Source organism: Stegodyphus dumicola, chromosome 9, assembly GCF_044657685.1.
Source record: "Stegodyphus dumicola isolate Sdum_Otavi_A_Nest chromosome 9, ASM4465768v1".
NCBI lineage: Eukaryota > Metazoa > Arthropoda > Arachnida > Araneae > Eresidae > Stegodyphus > Stegodyphus dumicola.
Window position 1 is genome coordinate 53,388,255 of NC_140776.1, and position 23,528 is coordinate 53,411,782.

General features: G+C 29.4%; 1 protein-coding gene across 1 annotated transcript in view; it reads right to left on the reverse strand.

Moving 5' to 3' along the window:
* Window positions 1-6,950: 6,950 nt before the first annotated feature.
* Window positions 6,951-23,528, reverse strand: part of Smurf (SMAD specific E3 ubiquitin protein ligase) — a 221,955-nt gene continuing 205,377 nt past the window's right edge. Inside the window, exon 17 of the mRNA XM_035352818.2 lies at window positions 6,951-20,306. Within this exon, the coding sequence (XP_035208709.1) occupies window positions 20,207-20,306 (100 nt within the window). The 3' untranslated portion in view covers window positions 6,951-20,206. The remainder of the gene's footprint in view (window positions 20,307-23,528) is intronic.

Genomic DNA, 23,528 nt, shown 5'->3' on the forward strand with positions numbered 1-23,528 from the left:
CATGAAACTAGCCGAAATTGCACTCTTCCACAAGCAGGGAAAAGATCCGTCAGACCCGGCATCTTATAGGCCCATAAGCTTACTGCCTTCAATCAGTAAGATTTTAGAAAAAGTAATTTTGCAACGCCTTAATTTCCACATGTGCAGGAACAAGTCTATAAACGAAAAACAATATGGCTTCTGCGCAGGAAAGTCCACAGATAATGCCTTAAAACAACTGCTAGATAACATAGAGCAGAACAAAGACAACAATATGGACACACTGGTTATTTCGTTGGACATCAAAGGGGCATTCGACTCGTTGTGGTGGCCAGACGTAGTTGAATGCCTAGACATCATCAAATGCCCAAAGGAAATCCTGAATCTTATACGCAGCTACTTGCAGGATCGTTGGATACAGGTTACAACGGACAATGATGTACTCAAAGTCAAGTTGGAAAGAGGCTGTCCCCAAGGTTCCTGCTTGGGACCTACACTTTGGAATCTTGTAGCGAACACAGCCTTTGTGCTCTATGACCAACACCAAGGAGTGGGTATCCAGGCGTACGCAGACGACTTTTTATTGGTCATTTCTGGTAGCACGGACATTAGGTTAAAGGCACAAAACGCAATCAATACTGAGCAAATCAGCACAAATTAAATATCTCAGCAGATTAAACTAAACAACTGTTTATATGTAACCATGGAGCGCGAAATAGGATTCCCAACATTATGCTAAATGGAGTCTCTATAAAAAGGTTACTGACCTTAAATATCTAGGTATTATATTTAACAATAGGCTTTCCTGGGTACCGCATATTAAAGAGCTTAAGCAGAAAATAAATCAAATTAGTAATTCCATGGTTAGAACATCAGGACCTCATTGGGGCACTCCAATCACTATGCTCAAAAGCTGGTACAGAACAATCTCAGAAAAGATCATATTATATGGGGCTGCCATATGGGGAAGGAAGCTTACTGCCCATATGAGAAGACAGCTTCTCACCATACAAAGAATGCAACTTTTGATCATATGCAAAGGTTATAGAACATCCCCAACTGCGTCACTGCAAGTGCTGGCGGGTATCCCTCTACTGGACCTTCTAGTGGAGAGCGAATCACCATTAGTAAGGACATTGCGCCTAGAAAATAACGTCTCTCTGTGGCAAAAGACATTCTACCATACAGACTATGAGAAGCACAAGCCGATCATGCTTGGACACTCTGCAGATACTGATTTATCGCACGCAATATACATGCAATACACACCTCCAAATGAGAAGGCATTTGCTATTTATACAGATGGCTCAAAGACGGAAGGCACAAGCTGCGCCTACTGTGTACTCCAAGAAGGAGAAGTGGTTAAAACTTGGGAAAGACGACTGGCAGACAAAAATATCGTCTTTCAGGCAGAGCTTCTTGCATTAAAAGCAGCCATCAATTTGGCAAAATATCAATTAGGATTAAAGGTCAGCATATATAGCGACTCTGCCTCAAGTTTGGAGTCCATCTGAGGGCACAAGACAAGGAGTCCTTTGGTGCAAAATATTCAGAAAATTCTTCTAAGTATCCCACCAGATGACAGACTCTGGGTTCCAGCTCATGTGGGTATTACTGGCAATGAAGCGGCGGACCTGCTTGCGAAATCTGCTGCCAATGACTCCAGTAGATTGGAAAACGCAGTAAGTGTTCCGCAGTCCTATTTAAAAAAAACACGCTCAATAGCCTTTTTCAAGAATGGCAGAAAAGATGGGAAAGGGAAAGCACAGGGAGAAGAACCTACAAGTTCTTTCCAAAAGTCACGTGCTCAGTTAATACATACAGCGGAGCACAAACTCAATTCTACTCTGGCCATGGTCCCTTCCCACATTACCTTAAGAGATTCGGCATACGAGCATCAGATTTGTGTGAATGTGGTGCGGTAGGTGATGCAGATCACTTCCTCTTCAACTGTCCACAAACCGATAAACTGCATTTAAAAATGCCAAGCAGAGAATACTGGCCGCAATAGGCGGAGAATACCGGCGGCAACAAGCAGACGAAAACTAAAATAGAGGAGGTAATCAGGCTTTGCTCAGCAAGATACTGAGAAATTCTCCCCCTCTCTTGAGAATTGTATCTTCGCAGCATAATTTTAATAGCAATTCAAAATACTACAACTGAATATCAACACTAGGAAAATAGCTCACCCCGTAGAATAATAACAGGACTGTAAGAACAAAACTATTGTAATGTAAGCATATTAATATCCAGTTTATATGTACTTGATAAAAATAATATTGTAAAGCAGTTTAAATGATATTGAAAATCCAGTCAATGTGTAAATGAATTACAAGTTTAATTTTGATTATCTCAGTAAAAGTATTGTAAATATGAATTCATATAATGTCTAAATGTACACATAGCTGTCATGATTTTATGTATCTATCATATGTAACTTGTACAAGACAATGATTGTAATCAACATATCTATGCTTATACACAGGCCTTGTATGCCCATGTAATATTTATATGTATATTTTTACACTGAGGAAATTTTCCCTTCTGCCAGGATGACTACTAACACTGTAAGACTTTTACAACAAAGTCAGGTCAGTGGTTATCTCAGGCGGCGCTCAGTTCGCTAACTTGTAACTCTGAAATATGCTCTCGTAGTTTTAACTAAAACATTGTCATCTCTAGAGCAAGCTACAGCGGCATTCTGATGTGAAGTGAATTTTATCGGCTATTGTCGCCAGTTTGGCTAAATCATCGCCACTGATGGATAAAATGCTCGAGGTTGCCGTGGCTAATCTTTGAAGCCAGAGAGTTTTAAGAAAAATGCTACCTTCCTTATCTGAAGCTAAATTCTTCATTTCACATAACAACTGTGAAAGTTTTTTTTAATCACCCAACTTCACCTCAGTTAATAATTTTTGGGTCTCTTGCATTTCGGTTTCGGCGAAGATGGAAATTAGTCTGTCTTTAACAGCCACGTACTTGTCGTCTCTTGGGGGATTGATCAGTATGTCCGATACTATTTCAGCGTCAATGGAACTCAACATAATCGTATTTGGTTTGATCTGTCGTAATTGTAGCATTTCGAAACTCATCTTCCAATTGGAGAAATCATATCTTTGGGTTCGGTTTCCAAAACGCTCGGACTTTAATGCTAACTCTAGCAATCGATGTCGAATAAAAATAGAAAAAGAAAATAGGATTTTTATTTTTTTTTTTGTCCTTCGTTTTCCATTTTAGATTCTAGACTAATGCGTCCAGTGGTCACCAATGAAATGCATATTTTATGCTAATCTTTTACCCGTAATAAACTTTTAACTTTTTAAATGAATAAAATTAGATGACTTTAGAAAAAGAACACAACTCGTTTATTTTCATCAAATCAAATCAAACAATCTACCAGTTGTTGCTGCGCAACAATCCTATATTACGGAAAGTAAAACGTAGAGGAAGATAAGATGAAGAGGACACACAGAGGACGCTACACTTGTAAGCGGTAATTTTCTTCTGTCTCATTACGTTGAAGAGTTCTGCTGATCACTGTTTATATTTCTCACAAGAAGGATTACTTTATTTCTAACAGGCATGTCAATGTACTAAAGGTAGATTTATAGGTCTCTAACTCTGGATATTTTATTTTGAAACATACGGAATGCACACGGCCTCTGGACTTTATAAACGCTGTGAAATATTAATTAAAAAAACTTGATTAAAAAAAGTTGATTTGATTTGAGACAAATAGATTAATTCCATTTGTCAAAAATCAAATCAGCTTTCGTTATGTAATTTTTCTGATGAAAAGATGAACGATGAGGGGGAGAAAAACACAATTTTAACACATAAGTAGTCTTGTGCAAACTAGATAAGATCCAGATTCTGTCATACTGGATGGCAGAATTTATTGCAAAAGAATAAAATTGCTTATAATTCACTAAAAATTTAATTTCGTCTGCTTGCAAACTTTGCTTTCAGAGCACTCTTTCTTCAAAGGCAAGATCACGTAAAATTCCTTCACTTGACAACAGGGAATATACTTTTAATACTGCAGTAAAAACTTCAAAAATTAATGTCTCAGATTATATTTAAAATTCCAATTTATTGAATTTATTTATTTTGAAAAGGACCATAAAACCGTTAACCCCTCACAGAGAAATCTGTGGTAAAATTAGAAGCATTTTTGATTCTGCTGTTACCACGAAACAAATCATTTTACGGTAGGCTTAACATTAATGACGCAAAACGCATGTTAGGCTAAGTAAATAAATTTTATCATAGCTACTCAATACCAGGGCCGCCCGAATTTTTATGACTTAAAAACTCACTGAAATTGCCTTTAAAATAGAAAAAATATCCTTAAACAATGGCATAATAGGCAAATGTATGAAAACTCAAACAATTACACATACTAAATTTGAATCTTAATTTCATATTGTTGATTTTAGGATTGAAAATGCGGAATAAATTTTCAACTTTACAATTGCACTGAATTATTAAATACTTCTTTATGTTTTCGAACATGAAAAATCTTCTGTTGTCAATAGATCAGTTTATTTTCGTGAGAAGCATCTTTGGACATCTACAGCATATTTTATGCTGAATTAAGAAAGAGCATATCGTGAAAAAAGTTAATATGTATAATCTTGTGAAATTACGAAGCTCTACTTTTAAATCTGTTACATGAAGGGATATTTACTGTCTCAAATCCTTAAGAAAGATTAAGCAATATTTACAGAACATTTCGTACATTTGTTACGAAATGTACAGGCGCGGTGAGATGGCTTCCCCGGAAAGCAGTTTTAGGGTTGCCATAAAATAGCAAGGGAAGGCAAGGTTGCCACGTTTGGCGATATGCCATGAACTGATGGAGAACCTTCTGGAAAGAATTCTTACCGTTTAGCCCACAATGATCTCGAACACAAGCCGAAAGCTATATAAACCCTGCTGGTCAGCAGTCAGTAACTAGTGTGTGCCTCGTCGAGAGGGTGAAATAGTCAGTATCGAGTTGGTGTCTCGTCTAGCGAGTCAATCCCTGTGGAGTCGATCGAGTTGACAGCGAGTGCCGAGTGGTTCATCGAAGGAGTCTCTTAGTGTATCGCGGTTACTGCATCGTCGAGAGAGCATATTGAGCTCCGGGAACGACTGAACCGAAGAGTCGGAAGCCGTGCTCGTGTGTTGTTGAGTGCATCACGAGTTGTAGCATGGAGAGTCTCTAGAGTACGTGGAGTTCCGAGAACGACCAAGCAGAGTCGGGTGCTGTACTCTAGTGCTTTGCCATGAAGCTGTCTCCACCGTGATAGCCTGATAACCTGAAGGCTGTGTTGCTGATCGTGTCTAGATCTTCGACGACTGTAAAAAGTGACTTCGTAGCTGTCCTGATTAATATTGGTAAATAAAGTGTGTTTCGATACTTCACTAAGTGTCATCGTTATTCACTCCTAATCTACGAACCCGTACGAACATGAAGGAAGAATATAACGTAACAACTGGTGTCAGAAGAAAAGAAAAACGTAACAATTGGTGTCAGAAGTGGGATAACGCAACAATATGTATAATCTTGTAAAATTACAAAGCTCTATTTTTAAATCTGTTACATGAAGGGATATTTACTGTCTCAAATCCTTAAGAAAAGATTAAGCGAAATATGTATAGCGAAGATTCTAAATTTTTAAGATTAGAATGCTCATTTCAATGATACGTTTACAGCAAATGAACCGCTTGGCGAAAAGTAGGCAAAATCTAGCGAAACAGTTAAAGATCACAAAGACAAATAACATATAAATCTTAATTAAAAAAAAATTTAGTTTTATTTTTATGATGTAAAAGATTTTTGATAGTTTATAATTTCACGTTAATATCTCTTGCTGTGCTATTTTTTTCTTATTAAAAATACATTATGTCTCACTACTAATTACTGACCTATGAGATAGGAATACTGAAGGTAGGAAAAAAAAAGGGGGGAAGAAAAAAATAACTTTGGTGATATTAGATCATTTTTTCTGACATCTGAGATTATTCAACTCTAAACAAATTGTCCTCGTGATACAGAGAAAAGTTTCAAATATTTATTCAGGTAGCATAAGGCAACATTTATTAAATATAAAATTATAAGAATTATGTAATATGTATACAGAGTCAGACAACTGTTTAACTCTCTTACATTTACCAAGTTATTTGTTCTTCACAATCTTATCTTACACAAGAATGTTTCTTTATTCAGTTGTGGCAAAGTACTCGAGGTCTATCTAAATATGGGAAGGGATGCCTTAATGGAACATGTTACAAAACTTTGGTTCTTATTCACATTGTACACACTGAAGACCATGAAGATGTGCATGCTGCCAGTCTGTTTACCAAAATTCGAACATGCATCATATTACCAATATTCAGCGGGCCACTTATATTCAATAACTCAATTACTTGAATCTGCTGTCATTAATATAGGCTTTTCTCCTCAGTTACTGATATCACACACCCTTTAAAACATCCAGCATTTGCCATTACTTAAAAAAAAAAAAAAAAAAAAAAAAAAAAAAAAAAAAAAATTAGAAACAACACACAGCAATTCCATTTTTACTTCTATCAAGTGCAAAATTATTCATATTCTCCAGAAGTTCAACTTGGAGGTTATTTTCTCACTTAAATATTCCCAACTTTAAGGCTGGAGCAATAACAAAATTATTGTTTGGCCATTAAAGATCCTATTTTTGATTTTTATCCTCGGGAAATTCATTTACATTTAATTCAGTGTATTTGACATACACAGGTCAAACGAAAAGAGGATTAAAATTTTGCATTAAGAAAAATGAATCCTCAGTTATTCTAACTGAATTAAAACATTCAAGTGATTTTTACAGCTAAAGCGTCTTGCATGATACTCTTTTCTTAGCTTACAGAACTCCAGACAGATAATATCCAATGAAATAGTATGGTCATAAATGATGCATGAATGGATGTAGAATCTCAAACACAAAAAATGCCTTAAAAATAATATATTTTATTACTGAACTATAACAGCTTTATGATACATTAAAGAAAATTATGTTTGTGTAAGGAAGAAAAAAATATCTACATAGTATTTTTTCTGACAGGAAGAACATGGTTTGATATAAAATCTTTTTCAAGCATTATATCAAGAGGAAATTTTGCTAAAAATAGCCTACTATTGACAAGTTTATTTCAAACAAAAATAATCTTATATTTGATATTAAACATGATTTATTGTTTACTTCACAGCTATACATTTCACAATAATAAAAAATGGGAAACAGGATGAAAAAATCTTGATATTAAAAATCATCTAGATTATTAGTGATAAAAATTTCTTTTGCCTGAATTTACAGAATTTTTATTAAAACTAATTTAAAAACAGTACACACAGACAATTATTTCCTCAATTTAAAGAAATAAATGTCAAATTAAAATATACACTTTTCTATCTCATCAAATACTTTAAAATCTTCTTCACTAGGTATTTAAATAGATCTCAGAAATAGCTAAACATATTTTGAATTCTCAAAAATATTAAAATATAGGAAAGAAATATACATAAAAGAGAACACATATAGTGGAATACATAAGAGAAGTACACGGTTTACGTATTTATTTCATGAGGACAAAAAGAAAAATGACAATGTTTTAGGCATTAGGAATATTTTGTATACAAAAATAGTTCGATGAAATTGTATTACAAACATCTGATCCACAGTTCACACTATCTCTGCATAGAAAAAATAACTGCAATCATAAATAATACTTATGATTTTGACAACTGAAATTCAGTAAGAATTTATTTAATCAATCTGATAAAATGTCACACAATAAATATTTATTTATATCCTATAAAACTGTAATCTATAACTATTTGTATCAAAATTGCAAGTCACAGTAATAGACGTATATTATGAACTTTTTCACTCTTTTCAGTATTTGTAATAGTCTAATATATTTTTAATATAGAACAATGATTTAGGAATTAAATTTTACATACTGTTCTTATGACAAAAATGCTTAACAAGTTATGACTTGTAATTCTTGTAAACCACAGCATTAATACTGTTAATATAATTAAAAAAATATAAAGAGTATGCTTAATATAACTAGCTATGCAAATTATATGAACATAACTTTGAATAACTAACATAATGAATATAAGCTATTGAAAACATGTTTATGTAAATATAGGCACACAAAAAAGGAAAAAATATTAGGGAAGAAAACTAATTTAAATGACAGTTTAAATATAAAAGCTATTATTTATTAGCTCATATGCAGAATTATTTCTGTTAAAAGCAAATTAAGAGTTAACAAATTATAAGTCTAAAATATTAATTACTAACTGACGTTATTCATGCTTTGTAAAATATCCTGCATTTATCAATTTAGTTACAAAATGTTTTGGCACATGCAGAATTACTGATTTATCAAAATATAATATACAGCATTTTAAAACTCGTATGAATTAAAAAGTGTGCAATAGATACATCAAATTGACATGGCTGCAAACATTTTTTTTTACAAATAAAGGTTTATAAAACTAACTATAAAGATACGATATAATAAATAAACTAATGTGCTTATTCAAAAAATTGATTTTTCAACAAATAGCACTTTGGAAATATAAAATTTAAAATACCATTTCTGCAACTACTTAAAGAAAAATTCAAATATTATTCAGTATATATATATAAATCGTCCACCTTTACTAATATTTAAAGATGGTCTTAGAAAATTTTCTCAAGTTAAATGTTATTAAAAGAACTTAGAAAGAGATTTCTTAAAATAAAAATTTCACTTGTTTATAATTATTTCCTATTTTCAGCACTATAAAAGCAATTTATTGTCATAAAGTACCATATGTATTTCTAAACAGGCAATTCCAATATTCATTAAGCAATTAAAAACTTAATACAGAACTTCTTTTAAATATAATATAGCCAAAGACCTACCTAAATGAAAATAAATTATGTAAAATGAAAACAAATGAATAAACAAAATTTTGAATCATTAAAAAATACAATATTTAATTTTCCTGATACATGTTTTCACTTTTAGTTTTTAAACTTTTGTGTAAAATTACTTGAACAGCACATATCACAGCTGAAACACAGTGCAGGAATTAAAATGGTAACTATATATAGTAATATTTATAAAAATTTATAAAAGATGGCAAAGATAAAATGCAAATGCACATGAAGTAGGTTGTGCTTAAAGTGCACTCCATTTATGCATAAAAACAAAAATTCAAATAATATACATTTAAAAATAAAATTTCTGTTTATTGTATTTGAATGTCAAGTTACAAATATTTTTTATTTCATTCGAACAATTTAAATATTCATAGATATGACTGTAATCTATTATTTACATTTAAAATTTATTCACCATTTAATTTGAGAATGAATTATGTGTAATACTAGCAAGGTTTTGTTCATTGACCATGACAACTCACAAAATGTAATATTTTCCAATGCACACAAAAATTAATTTTAAACCCCTTACAAAAATTAGATATATTAGCTACACATTTTATGTAGAAAAGATAAAAAATTATTAATGTTATAGTGATATGTTAAAAAGAATGAAAATTTAATTTTTGTGCAACAAATTATCATACTATTATTGGAAAATCAACTTAAAATAGCAACTAGATACTTGACCAGATTTAAAGTAATTAATTTTTACAAAGGAATGTAATGTTTCAAATATAAAAAATAATTTTAACTTTCATTAACTTGATTTACATAGCAATGCATACTGGACACTGGTTGCTTTTATATTTAACTGACAAGTCCAGTTGACATAGATGCATGGAAAACCCGATAATTTAAGTGTAGACTGCATGTTAATTTTACTTATTAACATTTCTGTCTCTAACTATTAAATTCTAATCTTTTAAATAAAAATAATGGAACAATATGCAATAAAAGACAGTATGTTTATAAAATGATTTCTTTATTTTTCATAAAAGTGGAATACCATAAAATTTGTTGGTGGTGATGAGACAGCATACTTGACACTCCCTTTTTTTTTTTAATGCATTTATCTGCTTATCTCTAAAAGCTTTAATGTTTATCATTGCTATTTTTTTCCAGGATTTATCATTTACATAAAAAATTATTGGTTGAAGCATAACACGTCAATAATTATTGACCAACTCCAAATAACAAGTACAATTATCTGCCGCTACCATTCACATTCGCAAAGGAAAAGCCTACTGATAGGCTTCTACGCAATGATTGTGGACAAAGAAAAACTCACAAATACAATGCTGGTTGGCGAGCACTGGTGAAGAAAAGCCATTTGATAAACTACATATAGGTAAAGTGTTAATATTAATAAATCAGTAACTATCTATTATGTTGAAAATTTTTTCTCTCATATAGCAGTTTTGGACAAATAAATCTATGCTATCACTGATTACCTAAGTACCGCATAATGTTAATTTTAAATCTGCTATACAGTATGAAATGGTGACATATTTCTGAATAAACTCATTAGCAGCGTTGTTTGATCTAAAGAAATGTGCAAGGAATTTATTCTAATATTTATATAGATATAGGAAACAGAAAAATGTATTTTGGAATGATAATTAATTGTATTAATAGATTGCTGGACATTGTATTAATAGAAAAATGTATTTTGGAATGATAATTAATTGTATTAATAGATAATTAGCACTAACCTTGCTGGAAGGTTAGTGCTAATTATTTAACAGAAGTTTTTGGAATTTTTGATTTATCAAAAACATTTTATATATCCAGTGATACTACATATTCCCTAAACTAAATACAGATACGGAAAAAAACAGAAAATCTCTATACATGATTTATCTGCTTGAAACATTGAAAACTTCTAACAGTAAATGTGAGCACATTAAGCATTACCTATAATCCATATTAACATTCAATAAAAAAATAAAAGGATGTGAGATAAAACCATATGTTCAATCAATGAATTATCTTTTCTAGAAATTGTGCAAAAAGTGATAATGATACACAATTTGTAACAGTGGCAGTGGTTTCACTTCTTTATGTTTTAATAACATTTTCTCAGCTATACTAAAAGCTTGAAGCTAGTTGCACTGCTTGAAATAAGAGATTTTGCAAAATTTGAAAATATAATAAATATGAAAAATATATTTGAAGTAATCAAAGTTTTCAATATGAAATATCGTGCACAAGACAGAACATAAAAAGACCATCATTCACACACAATAAGAAAATGCCAAACAGGATGATTGATGCTCATTTGAAGCAATTCATAATTTAAAAATCTATGTGATATGTAAAAGGGAAAAGAAGAAAGCCTAATGTTTTCAAAACTATAAGAATATCATTGATCATCAATTCAAATATTAAAACAAATTAATCTAAACATCCTAAATAAATTTACAATCCCCCCCCCCCGAACACACAGTAATGCAAGAAGAACAAATAACTTTCTTCATCCAGAAGAGAGAAAAATGATACAAAATGCACATCAATAACTAATAAGTATATGTATTAGAAATAATTAGAATTTAAAACACTTCCATGGACAACTTAACTACAAACCAACTAAAAATATCTTTCCTCCTTAGAAAATAAGTCAAATGGAATTTTTTAAAGAAAACCAGTATTATAATTGCAATATAAAAATGAAAGTTAGTTAATCTGGAGTAAAATCAGTAAGGCTAAATGAAAGAATTAAACTAAAATTTTAGCATTAGTTATGTTATCAACCATCATTTAGAAATTATTACTCAGTCTATGGAAGGATATAAAAGGAAACAAACTTTTTCATTTATTTCACAATTAATTATATAATAGCACTTTTATTTCAATGATGTCCTAAAATTAGTACAGAAATGATGTAAACTACTGAACAAAAACTGATACAAATGATTATTCAAATAAAAAATTAATCTATTTCTTAAAAGTGAAACAGCTCAAAGTGATTAATTTTATTATAATTATTGTTTAATTTTAATAAATCATTAAACAATTGGAAGTCTGCTAAAAATGTCAACTCCTTTCGTTGTTTTTTTACTGAAACTATCAAACATATAACAATGACATGTCAAGCATGATTTCATTCATACTACTAATATCCTCTACTCGTATAAAAACAGATCACTTAATTATAAGGTTCATTTTTAAGGTAAACAAGCATTTTGTCCTTTTACAGTTTCTTTCTAACTGCATAATACCAAACCCCATGTAAATGTATCTGCCATCTTTATCTTTAGACAAGACTGCTTATTACAGTGAATATCATTTACTTCCTGAGTGGTTTGCTCTACCATATAATGGAAGAAGTTCAACATGCTAAAGAAAATATAAATCTGATAAAACCACCCACAGATACCCAAAATGTACTGCATAAGACCTATTTAGAGATACATTGAACTTCAGATTATTTTTTTGCAGATTATCCATGCACTGAAGTAAAAAGAGGGAGAAGGATGTAGGAAAAAATTCTTAACCCCCCCCAAGCAGAAAATATTCCAGCATGAACATGCCAATCAAAGTAATGCAACAAAAACCTGTATAATCAGCGCACAATTGCTGATGTGCTGGCAAAATATATTTCCTAAGAATGTCAAAAGATGAACTGCTTAGTACAGAAATAATCTGTTACGTTAATAAGGTATAACTAAGTTCCATTTCTTAAAAACTAATTATACTATAGTATGAATATTATAATTTAATTGCACTGCAAAACTAATATTTCAACTTATGAACAATACAAAATTAATTATTTTTCTAAAAGTAATTTTTTTTTTTTTTTTAAAGAAAAGGGAACTTAAAATTGTTAGCCTTTTAAAATTATATAACTCACAATTTTACTTTTTAAAACTTTATTAATTTAATATGTGAATCTAATATAAATTATCAGCAACAAATGTGAAAAGTTAACAATTTTAATTTCGAGTTGTAAAAAACTGAATAGTTTTAACTTATACAAAACAAAAAAACTTTTTTTTAGAAAAAATGTTTTTAATATGTGTCTTAAATTATGATATTGATATGAAATTTAGAGTACAGATTCATTAGCATATAAATATTTTGTCCTAAAACTAAAAAACTGATTTTGTTTTTAAGATATTATAATGAAACTTAATGGCTTATCACTTTTAAATATTCACCTTTTTACATTCTTTATTTCCATTATAGTTTTAATTTTTTTTTTATCAAATGTGTTACATAATATACAACAGAACTAAAAAAGACAGACTGCCATCTGTCTTATCCTAAATCTAATAATCATGTAACTAAGTTAAACTTTATTGCTTATTATTTCACAAGTTAATTTCAATTACTTATTTTACACAGTTTTTTTTAAATAAAAATTTGGTAGGCTTGTACACTTGCATAATGTATAAAACTAAAATAATATGATGCACTTACTGAGCTTAATAATTATTGAATGATTTCTTTAAACTTGATGGTAAGTTGAATATGTATAATAACAATCTGTTCAAACCTTTTTTTTTAGTCAGTATTTTTAATCTTGCCAGTTAATTTCATTTTTTCCCTCTATAAAATGGTTTTATAAAGAGAAAAATATGCTACAGAAAACCATTAATTATGAAGATATCTTTCTTACTGCTTTTTGAAATGCATCTCGTTTCTCTCCAAAATCAATATGCTCTCTATAATACACTCCATAATAATTATCTATCATTAATTAAATGGATTATCTATAATTTATAATGAAATAAACTTTTTTCCCTCTTCCTCTGCAACGTTGAAAGCTCTGGATTAGAAATACAAATTACATTAAAATACCTTCCTTGCACATTCAAACAGGTTTCCCCATACAATTAAATTAAATTATTAATAGCTAAATCTATAAAGAATGTAATTTTTTTTTCCTCGCCCAATTACTATTGCTCCATTTAATCATTCTAATTGGTATTTAAATAATATCGACACTAAAATTTAAGAAATGAAATAGCAATCTGCTGCAGCACATTTGTTAACAAATAAATTCATGTCTTTTAAGGTGGTATACATTAAAAAAAAAAGGGGGGGGGGGTTCTAAGTGGCATTGATTCAATAATATTATTTCAGCATGTCTCATTAGTAACAAGCCTTTGTTGAAGGCTTCGCTTTCATTAATCGATAATTCTAAAGATCATACACATAAAAATGGTGCTGGATTAATGATTGTCATTCTGCTGATAGTCTTAAAATGTTTCAACAGAACAGGCACATGAAGTACATTATATTATTATCACTGATATTTATGTTATGACAGATAAATATAATTTTCACTTAAAAATGACTAACGATTTAACTGAAACATTTTGTATTAAACACACACATGTATCTAACAGCAGAAAATGAATGAATGAATACTGAGAATGTCTTTTACCATATGGTACAAATTTGTAGTCAAAAGCATAAATATCTATATTTTATATATTTTGATACCAAAAAGTCATAAATAATTTTAAATAAATGAAGATTCATTTTTAAACTGTAATATTTGATACTGATCATATTTACAAATGTTGCATTTGGATAGAAAATTCGAATTATCTTACCTTAACCTTACTTTTTCCACATTATACATTACAATAAAGAAACAATACTTTTCCTGCATTAAGGAATACTTTTCCTGCATTGTTTCTTTTAATGAATTAAGTTTCACAAAACAAGTGCTTAAAAAGTCAATCAAATTTCCCCCTCTATTTGCACTTTCATCTATTAAAATATTCTATCAAACATAATACTTTCTATCTGCCTAATATTGACATAATATTTGCAATTAGGGGTATAAGAACACCATGTTTTATTGGTTTGTTGACGAAGAAGACTTTCTTCCATGCATTCTAACACATATTCATAAATAATATAATAATAAAAATCAGTGATTTAAAAATCAGTTACTGATTATCTACACGAAAACATCATGCACATAAAGAAAAATAATTCTATTTGGGGGAGGGGAAGCTAAAATTTTATATATCAACATTGAGGAAGGGGGGAAAAAAAGAAATGAAAATCTTGTTTATTTAAGTTATAATAAAAAAAGCAAGATTTTGGAAATTAAGTTTGTAAAAAATAGATAATTAACTTTTTATACATGAAAAATTTAAAAAAATTTCAAGAATGCTCCAAAACTATACTGACAATATATGACATACTTTTAAATCAACAACAATTGTGACATCAATTTTTCAGTTACTGAAAACAAACAAATTTTGTAATAATTCTTTCAAGCTAAGCCATTCTAAACATTATGCATTTTAAGATGTAAATATCTAGAGTGAGTTCTAAAACTAGGTAGGAGTTAGAACATAAAAATCAAAATTGACTGGAGGGACATAGTTAAAATCAACATATGAATATCATCCACCTTAGTTTCTGCTGACAGATAATGTATCTATAATATATATTCATATGATCTAAGATTAAAATAAGAGCTTTACATTCATTCAACCAGCCAGTAAATTCAATGCATCTCTCTAGCAACTTCAGTTATGAATTAAAAATCATAGAAATTCTTTTGCAAAATCGAGACCTTTTTAAATATATGTTGTTTACAGAAACAAGTTGTATGAATAAATGTGAGAGACTTTGAATGGTGAATGTCAACATCAACAATTATTTAAATTTATGCTTAAATTAATTCTCCATTTGCAAAAGGATGCAAATCAACTTTCATCAAAAGAACATTGGTTAAAAAGTTATTTTTAACAGAAGTAACATGCTTTTTTTTTTTTCTTATTACAAAAAATTCAACAGCTCTTCATTTTATATTTAAGTCAACATGCGATAAACTTCATTCACCTCTACTTCTGCAAGGTTTCGTAGTACACATTTAAAGTTCTCTATTATATTAGCTCTGAGTTAAAGGATATTACACCATAAATATATGTTATAATTAAAATTCATTTATTGGACAGCAAAAAGAAAGTCAGTTTATTAAGACACTTTCATACATTTTTGTTAAATATAGTCCATAATAGTGCAGCATGGAGAATATCATATATTTATTACAATAATTTATTTACTAAAGAATATTGATTATATTATCTTCTAAGATTAATTTTAGTAGAATTATCTTAAAAGAGTGAATCCATACTTAGTAAGTTCAATTTTGAAAAATGTTTTAAAGTAACGTGAATGTTAATTGTTAAAAATGTTTAACGGGACTTGAATAAAATCAATAACAACAAAATTTCAATTGTAAAAAGAAATAAATTAAAAGCAAGTAATTAAATGCAAGTAATCATTGTCATTGATCGGAAATTAGTTGACTTTTCTTTTCAGATAATTCTACTAAAATTAATCTTAGGAGATAATATAATCAATATTCTTTAGTAAATAAATTATTATTAACTTACTTTGCAGCAATTGTGCAAGTAGTAGAATAACTCGATTTTGCACTAATTTAAGATCATACAACATATATTTATTATAAATAAAATTCAACTCTGAAATTTGTTTTAGTTTATGGAATATTTTGTTAGGTTTTGATATGTAACAGTTTACACACAGGTTACTGTTTAACAGTATATGGTTAAGAGTTCTAATAAAATAGAATTTTAAATTTAAATCAATTCTAATTCTAATTCAGAAGTCAAACAACAAAAATCAGCGTTATACCTACTTTTTGCGGTTTTGCAGCTGAAGATGATGGTTCGGTAAAACCATCGAAACTAGTCCTGTGAAAATTTTGTAGGTATAACGCTGATTTTTGTTGTTTGACTTCTGAATTAGTATTTATTCGGCGTGTTATTGTGTCTCAATTCTAATTCATTAAAAAAAAAAAGCATTTTTTCACAATATTTTTAGTAAACCTGTGCCTACTGCAGTTAATTAAAGTTCAAAATAAATATTTTAATGCATAAAAATTAAAATCTTAAACCCTCCTTGTTGTTTTGAAAACCATCACATGAAAGAACAAAGTACAGCTGCCAAATTTGAAATATTAAAAACCGGAAGTTTATGGAATTTCTCCCCCTGTGCAGCAGAGCTATTTAAAAAGAGCCACAAACTGACTTAAAATTTACTTTATAATATGCAATTTAGGTTACTGAACTACTTATATCATTCTGAAATAAAATGTATTAATATTTAATTACAAAGCAATTTATATATTTTATATTCCTGGGCTAAATTCATTTTGTAATTTTCTTACACTCTTATACTGAGAAAGTTCTGAGTAGGGCAGAAAAGCTTTTATTTATTAAAATACTTTTAATGTGATGAAAACTAAATTCATGCACATACATTTGTGTGAGTAAAATTAGTAACATCATTTATTGATATAAAACAAAATTAAATACAAATATTATTGATTAAGCATTCCTTGAATCGTAATAAAAAGTTCTACAAAAATCAACAATTCAGATCAAATAAAATTTTAAAAGAAAAATAATGTTGAAAATCACAACAGGTGAGGGAATGCAATTTGCACAATTTCAGTTCCATTAATTCAATAAATTTCATTTATAGCTAACAAAATGTTTCCTTATTAAAGGCTAAAAAATTAAAAATTGGGAGATTCGGTGAGCTACAATGCCTTCAATAACCAAAAATGTTTTCTTAGGTTTTAAACGAAGTACATGTTATAAACAATATATTCATTAATATACATACTCCAACATAGAAACATATTTTAAGATTAGAAACTACTAACACAATGAACAGCATAATTGTTAATATAGTGCTACAATAACATACTTATGGTTAAAAATAATTCATAATAATAGAATATATATAAAATCTTTTAAAATGAGTATCTGTTCATTTATGGGGAAAAAATGCAGTTCAGGCAGATTTTACAACAGGCTATTTATTTTTATACAGTAAAAAGTCAATTGGTATTTTTATGATATACAAGTAAAGAAAAAGTAGATAAATACTATGTTTAACAATACTCATACAAAACTAGATGATTATCTCCACGAGAAGATTATAACATCACTAGATAAATTATTACATGGTTCTATTTCAGAACATGAACTGCATTTATTTATGAGAAAAATTGTAAAAAGATTGTTTTAAAAACAAATGCTAATACATCAATTAAAATGGTCCTTTTTTCCTTTCCTACATGTTATAATTTGAAATCAAACAATATGAAGCAATATTGCTTGAGTAACTGCTTCAGTAATATGAAGTTGAAGAGAACCAGCATAACAAAATTACGAAAAGTGAATATACTAGTAACAGAATTACACTTGATACTCAAAAAATTTATAAAAGATAAAGTTCAATAGACAGTCAAAAATATGTTTCTATATAAATAGCAGGAAATAAAAACTTCTTGTTTGCCCGAGAATAAATATAATTTTTTAAACACAGTAAAGATACATAGTTGATATATTCGTACAATGTCTAGCCAATAATCATTTGTGAGAGGTTAAATTATATTACAACATATTGCAAGCTATTTTTTACCTTAAAATAAATATAGAATACCTTAAAATGTTACCAAGTAGATGCATGTAAGCATTGTTACATTTTTTTTCATATTATTTATTAACTAAGAAATTATTCCCCTCAATAACTTTTAAAAAAAATTAAATTTGAAAATGCTTAAGAAACCCCCCCCCTTTTTTTGATTTGCTATGGATTTAAAATCAACATTCCAAAAAGCAGTACGTTTATTAGAAAGATTCTAAAAAAGTTTCACAAATATTTTTGAAATGAATATATATTTACCATGTTTCACATGTAAATCATTATAGCAGCTTACATCCCTCAGAATTTTATAACACTTAGTAAAATATGTGAATAATGTAATTAATTTTGCAATGTGGAATTTCTATCTAGATATCTATTACTTGCATGCTATGACTAAGCTCCAAAAAAGAGGGTAAAATTCAAAGGGGAGAAATGATAATTATGAATCACTTAATAATTTACAATAAACGATTAACAGCAAGCAATTACATACTTCAGAATTAAAAATACTAACAGTTCATAAAAATTAAACCTACTCACATTTTAAAGGAATCTCAAATTTCAATAAATAAAAACATTGCAGAGACAAGGAAGTTTTGTATCTACAGATAAAGATTATTTTTGTAATTTCAAAAACAGAAATATAAGAGTAATGTAAAAGTCAAAAAGTAAAAGAGAATGACTTTAGTGGTCAGTGATTTAATATTTATGAAGGTAACTATTAATTATTTGGGAAAAGCAAATTATATATACAAGAAAAATAGAAAGATTACAAAAGTAGTTAACACAAGACTACTACTACAATTTTTGGCAAACCAAAAAACAAAATGATTAAAAAAAGAAGACAGGGAGGAAGCACAAGCTCCTTATGTTTTTTTTAAACAGTAGCTTAATAAAAAATTTAAAAAGAAAGCCTCTAAAAATTTCTAAAATCCACAAATTAGAACAGTCTTTAAAAAGGAAAGATTAAATTAATGGGTTTTAAAAAATATACACATTCTTATTAACAAACTGTTTAAATTATCAATCTAAAAAATATTTTCATTTAAAAGTGATAATGAAAAATTAATTTAAACAAGATTAATAATTAAAATAGAAATATTCTATTGTGCATTGGTAATCTATCACAAATTCTTTGAAATAAAATGTAAAAACACATAGCTTAGATTAGGAATATGTACAGCTAAATTTTGATTTATATTTTTAAGAAATTACTTCTAGAAAATACTTATTCATCTAAAATCATATATTGAGCTCAAAATAAATACATTTAATTCGATTTAGTGAACAACAATACATTACAATATTTTATTTTAATTATAAATAAAACCTTAAAAAAGCTTTTAATTGTTTTTATACAGGGTAAAACTTCATAACATTCAAGCATATTTTGCCTTTAAAAATGTTCATAACCCATTTCAATCAAACATAAGAATAATTTCATAAATTTCCTAAATTTGTACAAGATTATATAAAAATAAGTAACAAGAAAATGGATGACTTAATAGTATACCATATGAAGTCCTGTTTTTCATTACAAAGGTAACTATTCACAACTCAAAAGATCTGCACTTTTTTCAATTAATAAGCAGCTCATTAAAAATGAGAAGAAAAGTATAGACAGCAACTGCTTAATACTCATTCATGTTTTGAGTAGATTTCACTTTCTGATTAGATTTCAATGGTCACAAGCACATTTAGGCATTTTATATACATATCCCTTTTGTGCCACAGTTTGACTACTAAAAGGCAGCAATAAATAAAATATAAGGCTTTTCTTGGAAGATATTTTGGAAAGTTTTTGTCACACACATAATTATTCCATCTCATTCCACAGCAAAGCCACATGTTTCTTCGATTGCTTGAGTTAACTTTTCATACAGTTTTTCATATGATTCATATGGAGGGATATCAATACGATTAAAACTGAAAGGGAAAACAAATAATTAATAATGGAAATTTTACACTAATTTAAATTATGACATGCTAAATTCTAATAATTTCATATTTAATAATACAAGACTACAGAAAGGACTAAATCAATTTTGTGTTTGAAGAAAATAGGCATAAAATCTTTTATGTTCAACAAATACATGACTATTGGAGTTATTCTTGAAGCTCAAGAAGAATAGGGAAATCATGCAACATCTGTTAAATAACTAATGAAAGTTTTTCATTGCAAAATGTGGTTTATGGTACCAACCAACCAACCTTCTCCATAAAATGTTCTTTCTTCACTGTCTGTCCTCTTAAACATTTTTTTAAAACATTGCTTATCCTTATATATTTTGTCAGATATTGTTTTCTGTCAGATATTCTTTTTCTTACTGTTGTCATTTTCTGAACTCTGCCTTGCCATGACCATGCACCTTTGGGTCACAGACACTTCTCTGGCTTGTACAAGAGCCTGTCTCAGCAAAGAGCCAGCAATATATTTCATTGGTCTACCTTTGTCTCTGAAGAGGTGTTACAGTCCCACTGTCTCTTGAAATGAGCAGTTCATAAGCTGTACCAAGGACTTAATCTCGCTTAGCTGGGTCAGCAAAATCATACAAAGCAGAAGATCACTAATTAAGGTCCTTCATGTTTAGGTATGAATTTTTGAGGTTTTTAAAATTTTTTTTTATTTTGTGATTTGCTAATAGGATGTAGTGTCAACCCAACCACCTGGTTTGCTATTGACAGTCATATGTTTTTTTGCTTGTCTTGCTTCTGTTCGACAAGGTCTTCAAGCTCTACAGTTACAGGGTTCGTAGCCACATTTTAGTTAAAAAAATAAGCACCTATAAGCACTTTTCAAACACATTTTAAGGAAAAAATAAGCACCTGTCTAATTACATTATGCACAACTGCATAACCTTAAAAGAAACATTAGACTTGTAATTTAAAATATGAGCAATGAAATATTTATTAAGAGAATAAGCATTACCTCAACCATGGAAAACAATTAATTTTTTTTTTTAAATTTTAAATGACAATTCAATTTACAGAATTAGTTTACAATGAGAGAAAAAAAACTATGCAGAACTAAACTATATTACAAGATTTAATGATGAAATTTCAGTTCAAAATATAGAAAATAAATAATAATAAGCCATATTAATTGTATTCGTTTGGTACCTACTAATAAATACAATTTATTTTTCCACTCATATTAATATTTAAATAATTTAACTTAAATCAAAATTCTGAACATTTTCTAAATTTTCATTGCATAACAGTTTTCCCTTAACATATATTCCAAGCAAAGTAATTTAAATAAAAAAGAAGCACATTTCTGAAATCAGAAGACGGAAAATTGCTTCATGCAGTCATCCTTTAACAGTAAAAGCTTAACTAACCCGCATACTCGGAAATTGCCGAATATTCCGGATAGTAAAGAAAAAGAGGAGTGGGGGAGATTGTAGCCGTTCTTTAGATTTCTCGATGTGCATCATATAAAAATAGACCAACGGAACTCAGAAATATTCTGCTTAGAAAGCACAGTAAAACTCTTTTAAGTGTTCATAAACAAATCTCAGACTGAACATCAAAATTAATTATCTCTGCAATACCGCAAACGTTATTGCGTGCGCCGTAATTCTTCCACATGTGATATTACGCAATCGGAATCAACAGCTGCCGGTATTCGGAGAATAAAGAACTAAATAAAGGAAAAGAAAGAGACTTAACTAATCTAGGGTGTTTCTGATTCCAATTTTCAACAGACTGCATTAAATAAATTTCCAGAATAGAATCAATCTTCGCTTGGGTTGGGTAGACCGCAAAAATTTTAGTCCTATTCAATCCAGATTGGACAGTGACAAAAACAAAGTCTGCTGCTTCAATATTAGACATTTTGCGGAGAAAGGGGAGAACCTCCCAACTTCTGTACTGTATAATGTATAGGGAAAAAAAAAAAAAAAAAAAAAAAAAAAAAAAAAAAAAAAAAAGACTATTTATTTACTTTCCTTTTATTTAAGCCATTCCGAATATTATTCCTTAGAAAGCTAATCTGTGTAAAAAGACACCCATTTTTGAAAGTTTATCTTTACTTCAGCAGTTACTGCAACTATATTATTATAAATATTCATGCATATGCTTATAATATAAGCATAACGATCATGATAAACATGAATATGAACTGACCACTCGGAACGAGAATGCAAATTATTAAAATCTTGATAGAAATCCAAACATGTGTAGTATTTGGGTGGGAGGAAAAGAATACCGAATGTACCTGAATTTTCTATCGTTTTCGCAATTCTTTGACCAACAGAACGACATGCACCTGTCTGTACTCTCACGTGCACCATAGGTTACGTTAATGCAGAGAAAGGGGGGAAAAGCAATTTCCGGGAGTATGATTCACCATCTGACATTGCATTTATAAGGAAGAAAAGTTGTTTATTTAGTTTCGGCTTTGGTACAGGGAAAATATGCGTGTTCATTAAAAAAGGCACTCAAAGCAAAAAAAAAAAAAAAAAAAAAAAAAAAAAAAAAAAAAAAAAAAAAGGGGAGATTTAAAGAAAAAGTAAGTACCTATAAGTGTCTTTATATTTTATTTTCAAATATAAGGACGTATAAGTACTTGTAAGGACCGCTACGAACCCTGAGTTAAATAGGCAAATAATTTTAGATATGGGATTATCTCAGCTACAAAGTTATCATTGTTGAATGACAACTTCTTAGGTCATGGGTAACATCTTATGTTGTTCTTAATTCTCTGCCAGAGGGCTCAACAATGGCTGAGCGGTAGAGTCACTGAATCCTATCTGCCTCCCCTCAGGCAGATAGTCCTTGAGGCTTTGCCGTAATTGAATAAAATAACCTAACCTAACCTAATTCTCTGCCAGACTGCAAAAATACTGCTGCGTGATTAGTGGTTTCACATTTGGCAGTGTTTCTTCCCAGGAGTCATGTTTATCCTTGACCAATACGCAAGTCGGGGTATTAGATCTCTACTTTCACATTCAGATGTGTTTGCTTGGAGATGACACATAGGAATAAGGTCTTAAAGGTAAAAAATTATTTTTTATCTAGTGATGTTATATGGTACTTTCTGCCTCTTTCCAGTATGCCTTTATGGTGTAACACTTAGCACACTTGGCATACATTTGAGAGGTTAGTCTCAGTGAGAGCATTGCTCATTCTTCACGTCTCTTGCTT